The 8,147-nt window shown below is 62.5% G+C and overlaps 2 protein-coding genes across 2 annotated transcripts in view; both read right to left on the bottom strand.

The window, feature by feature from the left end:
• The window catches only part of LOC139787642 (ATP-binding cassette sub-family F member 1-like), a 1,981-nt gene extending 1,089 nt beyond the window's left edge, over positions 1 to 892 (bottom strand). Inside the window, exon 1 of the mRNA XM_071726902.1 lies at positions 640 to 892. Within this exon, the coding sequence (XP_071583003.1) occupies positions 640 to 892 (253 nt within the window). The remainder of the gene's footprint in view (positions 1 to 639) is intronic.
• Positions 893 to 1,469: 577 nt separating this feature from the next.
• LOC139787735 (mucolipin-1-like) lies at positions 1,470 to 8,040 on the bottom strand. Its single transcript, XM_071727032.1, is given in 17 exon segments — positions 1,470 to 2,258; positions 2,482 to 2,612; positions 2,732 to 2,894; positions 2,896 to 2,936; positions 3,398 to 3,520; positions 3,711 to 3,812; positions 4,222 to 4,322; positions 4,325 to 4,364; positions 4,840 to 4,889; positions 4,892 to 4,945; positions 5,014 to 5,113; positions 5,194 to 5,296; positions 5,928 to 6,009; positions 6,172 to 6,322; positions 6,391 to 6,558; positions 7,604 to 7,809; positions 7,974 to 8,040. Coding segments are annotated over 17 exon segments (1,668 nt in total). The 5' UTR covers positions 7,990 to 8,040; the 3' UTR covers positions 1,470 to 2,221.
• Positions 8,041 to 8,147: the final 107 nt, after the last annotated feature.

The following is an 8,147-nucleotide window of genomic DNA, read 5'->3' as shown; positions in this document are numbered from 1 at the left end:
TAGGACAAAGAGGAAAGAAAGGGGGGAAGGGGAAGCAGAAAGGGGAAAGGGGAAAGGGAAGGGGAAGGGCAAAGGGGAAAAGGAAGGGGAAAAGGGCAAAAGGAAGGCGAAAAGGAAGAGGGAGAAGAGGAGAAGAGGAAGAGAAGGGGGAGGAGGAAGGGGAAGAGGAAGGAAATATCCCCCTGCGGTGCCGACCATCTGCTGCCCCTCCAACGCCTTCATTAATTCTCTCATTAATTGTCTCCGCCGCACGGTGCCCCCCCCACTACCCGCTCCCCCCCCCTCCAAAAAAAAAAAAAAAAATCAAAATATAAATATCATCAAAAAATGAAATTCCCGGTACCGGGTGGATCCAGGCAGGTGTGTGGGGGGGGAAAGGTGGAAGCTTTGCCCCCTCCCCCCATAAGGGGGGGGACACGGGTAATGGGGGGGGTCTGAGGGTAGGGGACCCCCCCACCCCCGCACTGCCACGCAGCGGTACCGGGATGAGGATGATGCCGGGAGCTGTCCCGGTACCGGGATAACGCTACCGGTACTGGGGGGGTCCCGGGGGGGTCCCCGCTGCTGTCACCTACCGGGGTCCGGTGCCGGGGGTCCCGCGGAGGGAGCAGGGCCAGGACATGCGGGAGGGGCGCAAACCGGGTCGGTCCCCGGTATCGACGGCGTCGGCCCGTTCCATAGGCCGGGCCCGGTGCCGGTCGGTGTCGGAGAAGCCGCGGTGCCGGATCCGGATTGGGGTGCGGGGCTGGCGCCAGAGGTGCTGGGGGGGTCTCAGGGAACCGGGACCCTCCCGGGGCACCGGCAGCGACAGCGAGAGGCTTTTCCGGGAGATCGGCACTGGTTCCATGACCCCTGGTATTGGCTCCATCACCCCCGGTATCGGTTCCATCATCTTCGGTACCGGGTGGGGGAACCGGGGGTGCTTCCAGGGCCGGTAGTGAAGCCCCCCCGCCCCCCTCCCGGTACCGGAACCGGCACCTCCAGGTTCTGCCGCCTCCGCGCCTCCGTCTCAGCACCTCCCCCCCCCCGACCTCACCCCCCCTCAACGGCGGCAGCTCCCCCCCGGGACCCCCCCCCCCCAAGAACGGGAATCCCCCCTCCCCCCGATATCCCCCTCCTATCGGGGAACCCCCCGATATCGTCCCCCTCTGATACCGCCCCCCCCCCTCCCCCCCGCGGGAATTCCCGACCCCCTACCTCCCCCTATCGAGGAATCCCCACTATTGCCACCCCCCCCGATATCCCCCCGTATCGGGGCACCCCCCCCCCTCCTCACTATCGCCATTCCCCCCGCTATCGCCCTCTATCGGGGAACCCCCACTATCGCCATCCCCGGGGAACCCCCCACTATCGCCCTCCCCCCCCCCCGATATCGCCCTCTATCGGGGCACCTCCCGATATTACCCCCCGCCGCATCCCCTCCTCCATATCGTGTGTCCCCCCCCCAACTCCCAGCACCCGACACCCCCTTGTCCTCTCAGGACATTTTATTGTTCCCTCACAACCCCCGAGCCGGGCGGGTGCCGCCCCTGGTGACATCATCTCGGCGACATGTCGGTGACATCCCGGTGAGCTGAGAACGGCCGCAACTCGGTCCGTGAGTGACGGGGATGGGTGGTGAGGAGCAGCACCCACCCATAGCGATTTGGGGTGAAATTTGGCTTTTTTTTGGGTGCCGCAGGGTGGGGGTGGCAGGGAAGGTGACAGTGGAGATGTCCCCACCGGGGACTGCAGGGAGGGGGAGAGGGGACATCAAGGACAAGGGACATGGTCATTCCCCCTCCCCCCCCCCCACAGGGTCCCTACTGGTGGGACAGAGGTGACCATGGCAGGGGGACCCCCTGCAGGGCTTGGGGACCACAAAAGGTCCCCCCCCAAAACTGTGGGACACTTGGGTTGGGGACAAGGACAGGGTACAAATCCCTGATGGCACCAAGAGGTCCAGGGGCTCCAAGGTGCCCCCCAAACATCTTAGGGGGGTCCCAGGGCTCCACGTTGATTCCCCCCCCTCCCTCCTCCTCCAAAGTTCTCCAGAACAATCCAAGGGGGGACACAAGTGTCCATGGAGTGTCCTCCAGGGCAGGGGACAGGGCCACCCTCTGTGTCCCCCCCAGTTGTTGGGGTGCCCTGAGACAGTTAAAAGCAAATGAGAAAATAAATTAAATTAAAAGCTGGGGGGGTGGGGGTGGTCTGGGTGGTCCAGGCCAGGGGGGGTTGTCCTTCAGTTGACCAACAGAGTGTTGTCCTGCAGGGGGGTCCTGGGTGGGAGGGGGGGGGGACACACAGCATCAGCATGAGGATCCCCCCAAAGACACCCCCCCCCCCCCCCAAGACTCTGGGACCCCCAGGAAGGGGACACCTCCTTATTTCTGCAAGGAGGAGCCCCTCTCAGCAGAAGCCATCTCACTGGGCTTCTGGGGGGTGTCCCCAAGCTTTATGTCACCCCCTCACCCCCGGGGGGGGGAGGGGGGGGGAGCTCACCTCTCGCAGCAGCAGAAGACGGAGCATGTCGGGACACTATCGCGACGATATTTGCCCGACTTGGGGCTGTCCTTGCATTGGGCAATGTAGGCGTGGAGCTGGGAGATGGGGGCTTCACCCTCACATTGGTGCTGGGGGGGACAGGAAGGAGAGGGGGGGGGGGGGTGAAACTGGACCCTCCCCCCCCCAAAAAAAAAAACCACCTGAGCCCTGGAGCTGAGGTTCCAGCTGGGGGGGGGGTTGGGGTCACCTTGATGGTTTCGTAGGAGCCGGTGATGAGGGCGATGAAGAGGCTGAGGACCATGTAGATGAAGAGGCTGATGAAGGTGTAGAGGTAGAGTTGGCTGAAGAGCCAGACCAGGTGACTGTTCTGCTGCATGGCGGCGAAGGTGACAAACATGTCATCCCGTTGATGAGGAGAAGAGGCACTCGGACACCATGGAGAGGGAGCGGAACTGGGAAGGGGACCAGAGGCTTGGGAGGTGCCCACTGTGGCACCTCTGACCCTGCTGCCTGGGGAGCTCCCAAACAGGAGCTCCTCCACACCCAACGTGCCACCTGGAGACACAACGTGCCACTTCCACACCCAGTGTTGCCACCTCCACACCCAACATACCACTTGACACCCAACATACCACTTGACACCCAACATACCACTTGACACCCAATGGTGCCACCCCCCGCGCCCAACGTGACCATCTCATGGATCATCAGGGTGGTCTCTGAGATCTCTTCCAACCCAAACCACTCCATGCTCTGGAGATCACTCTGGTTCCACCCTCCTGCCCTGGCCAGGGCCACCTCCCACCAGCTCAGGTGGCCCCAGGTCCCACCCCTGTGCCCATCTCTGACCAGACCTCTGCAAGGACAGCCCGAAGGTGGTGAAGCCCACCCAGCCCCCTGCCTGGAGCAGCACCTTGACGTGGTAGGGACCCAGGACAATCCAGCCACAGAAGCAGTAGCCCAGGTAGATGACAGCCACGCAGCAGCAGAAGCGTATGACATTGGGCAGTGCCACTCTCAGGGTGACAATGAGGATCTGGGGACAGAAGGTCAGGTGGGACCAACCCCCAGGAGGACACCCAACAGCTTTTAAAGCACCCTGAGGTCCACGCCATGGGACCCTGGGGACAGGCAGCGGCTGTAGGACAAACCCAAGGCCACCCCGGGCTGGGGACCTGGGTATTGTCCCCTTGGTGGCCAAAGGGGACCTCCTTGGTGACACTCACATTGTACTTCTGGAAGAAGGTGAGGTAGCGAATGACCCCGACCCAGACCAAGAGCGTGGAGGTGCCCAGGAGGATGCTGCAGACGTCGTAGCTGGCAAAGTTCTGAAGGGACAGAGGTGTCACCAGCCTGAGCTGTGACCCAACGTTGTCCCCAACATCATCCCCCAAGTCCCCAACAACCCCTGCACCAGCCACAAGCCGGTGCCGAGTGACCTCCTGGTGGCACAAGCCCTGAGCAGCAGTCAGATGGGGCCTTACGTGTCCCCTTGTTGTCACCTCCCTGTCCCAAAGGACAAGGGAGGAGCTTTGGGGTCCCAACCAGGCCAAAACCCCTCTGGGGACACCTCAGGAGTGACATGTGTCCCCTAGCCCACCACCAGGGCTCCGATGACATCTAGGACAGCTTCACCGGGATGGCCACTGCACTGCAAGCACCCAGGGGTGGCTGTGGTGAGGTCTGTCTCCTGCTACTCAGGAATGTCCCCTCCCCCAAGCCCCGGGAACCTTGGACTCCGATGCCAATCTTCATGATGGTCCCCAAGATGGTGAGGACATCGCTGATGACCAAGAGGATGTACCACCCATTGAGGAATTCCATCCGGTCGGACAGACGACGCTCTGGTTGTAACGGCGCTGGAAGAACCGTCCAAATTCCTGCAGGAGAGGACCAGGAGGTCCTGAGCCACGGAATCATGGGGCCCCAGCCTGGTCTGGGTGGGAAGGGACCTCATGGACCATCTAGTCCCAACCCCCTCCATGGGCAGGGACACCTCCCACCAGCCCAGGGTGCTCCAAGCCCCATCCAACCTGGACTTGGACATCTCCAGGGATGGGGCAGCCACCTTCAAGATCATCTGGTGGACCATTCAGATGGACTTTAAGGTCCCTTCCAACCCAACCTATTCCACAACCTGAAGAACATCCACTTCCATCCATCTGCCATGGGTGGGGACACCTCCCACCACCCCAGGGTGCTCTGCTCCCTCTGGATGATGCCCCCTTCCCTCCACCGCTCACGTTGTGCTCCTCCTCACCCAACCCAAACCCAACCACAGCTTCTATTGAGCACCCCCCACCCCACCCCCTGGTTCCACCCCCCCTGGGGTCTCTCTGTTCACCCCCAGCTCACACGCTGCAGCATCAGCCCACGGATGATGGAACGAGCACAGAGGATGAAGAGAGCAAGCAGACCAGGATGACCAAGACATCAAAACACAGCCGGAAGGAATTGTCACCTGCAAGATGGTGGTGGCACTTCTCACCTCTTCGTCACCTTTGTCACCCACTCACCCACCACTCCTACCTCTGCCGAAGATGCTGGGGTCCTTGCACTCCTTGATGTCTGCCCGGTTCTCCAGGTGGATTTTCACCCGCCCGCTGTGAGCTTTGTTGTCAAAAGTGATCTGGGGACAAGGGGGGTGACAGTGACAACCCTCATTGTCACCCCAGCTGGGTCCCCACCCTGGGGCAGAGGGACACTCACGGTGATGGTGAAGGTGTAGCAGTCAGGGATCTCATTGTTGATGATGGTTTGGATGTTGATGGCTTTCAGCTTGAACTGGATGGTGACGTTGATGAGCCTGCAAGGAGGGGACAATCAGTCCTCCCCTTCCTGGGGTGTCTCAGCCCCCCCCCAAAAACCCCAAACTGTGGCACCATGGATCAACCAACAGAGAGAGGGTGGGAGGTGTCCAGCCCCAGGAATGGACATTGGTGACAAAGTGCCACCACCCTGCCCCACTCTTGGGGACATTCCCTTTGAGGGGGCAGCTGGACTGAAGAAACGGTGCCACGAGCTCCACCGTGTCTCCTGGTGACACTGGTGTCCAGCACCAGCAAGAAGAAGATGAGGTCATGGTGACAGGTCCACAACTGCAGGGCTCGGGCTACCAAAATGCAGCACAAAAACCAGCACAAGGTAAAAAAAAAAAAAAATCTTCCTGAGGTGGGTGTCACCCGGGGTGAAGGAAGGGTGACAGGGAAGTGGGTGTTGGGTTGTGCAACCTCAGGGGTTTCACATCTCCCTTGGCATGAGGAGGAGGAGTTGGTTCCATCCCACAGGTGGTTCTGCTGGGTGGGGATGGTTTCTGACCCAACACCCCTGAGTTCTCCTCCTCAGGAGCCCCGTGGTGGGGTGTCCCCCCTCCGATGGGATGCCCCCACCACCCAAAGGTTGGGCCAAGCCTGGTGACAGGGAAGGTTTGGGGGATTACTTATTATTTGAGGGTGAAGTTCCTGTAGTCACTGTCCAACGCTGGGGGGATAGGTTGGGGGTCCTCAGGGTCCACCCCCAGACAGTCTGCAGGGAGGGACAAGCACCTTCAGACCCTCAGGACCTCAAAATGAGGACCCAAACCCCACCCCCAGGCCCCAGGGGTGGGCTTGGGGACGACAGGACGTGAGAGAAGATCTCCTAGGTCATCCAGGCCAAGTAGCAACCAAACCTCAAGGTCCAACCCACCTGTGACAATCTTGGGGTCGATGTTGAAGGTGTCGTTGGCCGGGTCGATGCGGCCCTTGCGGTAGTAGTGCTGGCAGAGCAGGAGGGCCGAGTGGTTCCCCCCCCTCACGTAGGCGTAGCGCCCCACGGTCTCGTTAGGAATGGCCAAGTACTGGAGGAGAAGAGGTCCTCAAGCAGCTGGACGTGGCCCTGAAGCCACCTCTGTGCCCCCCTCCTCACCTTCTCCACGGCGTAGAACATTCGGTCGTAGAGGTCGTGTTGGGTGTAGACGGCGTAGGAGTCCTCGGCGCCGTCCACGTAGTTCTTGAGGAAGAGGTGTTTGAAGGCGACTGTGTTCTCCTCCTTGAAGGTCACCACCATCTGATTGCTCAGCCCGAAGAGGATGAGCTGAGGGACAAGGGAAACCGCCACCAAGCTCCAGCAGCTCCAACCCAAAACGCTGACGTTACGCCCCAAAAGGGGCTCGGGGGGGGGGCAAAAGGCCACAGCCCCACGTTTGGGTGACACCGAGAAGACACGGGCCAGCCAGGGGGCCCCATCTCCACTTGGTGAGCCCCCAAATCCCTTCAGCTGGATGGTTTCCTGCAGCAAAGCTCCTCTGCCACCAGCAACAGAGGGGACAATCTCCTTGGGGACATGTCCGTGTGTCCCCATGTCCTAGGGCCACTTCTCCCCTGGTCACCCCTCCTTGATGTCCCCATACCCCAGGACCCGCTGTACCCGTTCCCTGTGTCCCCATGTCCCCAGTGCCACCCCTCCCTGCTGTCCCTGTGTCCCCAGAGCCACCACTTCCTGGTGTCCCCATGTCCCCAGGCCCACCCCTCTCTGCTGCCTCTATGTCCCCAGTGCCACCCCTCCCTGCTGTCCCTGTGTCCCCAGAGCCACCACTTCCTGGTGTCCCTGTGTCCCCAGGGCCACCCCTCTCTGCTGCCTCTGTGTCCCCAGGGCCGCCAGTCCCTGGTGTCCCCCTGTCCCCAGTGCCACCCCTCCTGCTGTCCCCATGTCCCCAGTGCCACCCCTCCCACTGTCCCCATGTCCCCCGTGCCACCCCTCCCTGCTGTCCCTGTGTCCCCAGAGCCACCACTTCCTGGTGTCCCCATGTCCCCAGGGCCACACTGCCTGCTGTCCCTGTGTCCCCAGAGCCACCACTTCCTGGTGTCCCCCTGTCCCCAGGGCCACCCTGCCTGCTGTCCCCATGTCCCCAATGCCACCCCTCCTGCTGTCCCCCTGTCCCCAGGGCCACACTGCCTGCTGTCCCCATGTCCCCAGTGCCACCCCTCCTGCTCTCCCCATGTCCCCAGGGCCACACTGCCTGCTGTCCCCATGTCCCCAGGGCCACCCCTCCTGCTGTCCCCCTGTCCCCAGTGCCATCCCTCCCTGCTGTCCCCATGTCCCCAGTGCCACCCCTCCCGCTGTCCCCGCGTCCCCAGACCTGGACGGTCACCAGGAGGATCTTGGCGAGCTGCAGCACCAATTTGAAGGGTCTTCGTCCCCGGGCCCGGTATTTGTCGCAGGGGCTCATAAAGAAATATTTGAGGCGCCTCCTCAGCTCTTCCTCCTCCTCCTCCTCTTCTTCCGCCGCCACCGGAGGCCCCGCGGTGCCGTACCCGGGACCGCCGCCCCGCAGCCGCTCCGTCTCTGAGGGGAAATTCCCGTTATGGGGGGGATCCCAGGAACCCCCAGGGACCCCCAGGGCCTGGGGGGGCCGGGGGTGGGCCCGGCCCGGCCTGATCCGCCATCAGTCCCAGTCCCGGTTCCCCCCTTTGCCGCTCCGAACCGAGGCTCCCCCCCCCTTCGCTCACCGGACGGGGCCGCCATGGCACCGCCCGCCTCACGTGACCCGAAAGCTCCCCCCCCCCCCCCCCCCCCCCCCCCCTTCCCCGCGCACGCGCGTGTGCACCCCGTGCATTACCGCGCACGCACGCGTGCGTAGACGTGTGTACACTCGCGTGTGCACCCCGTGCATTACCGCGCAC

The sequence above is a fragment of the Heliangelus exortis genome, chromosome 27 (assembly GCF_036169615.1).
Source record: "Heliangelus exortis chromosome 27, bHelExo1.hap1, whole genome shotgun sequence".
Taxonomy (NCBI): Eukaryota; Metazoa; Chordata; class Aves; order Apodiformes; family Trochilidae; genus Heliangelus; species Heliangelus exortis.
This window is presented reverse-complemented; position numbering and strand designations above follow the sequence as displayed.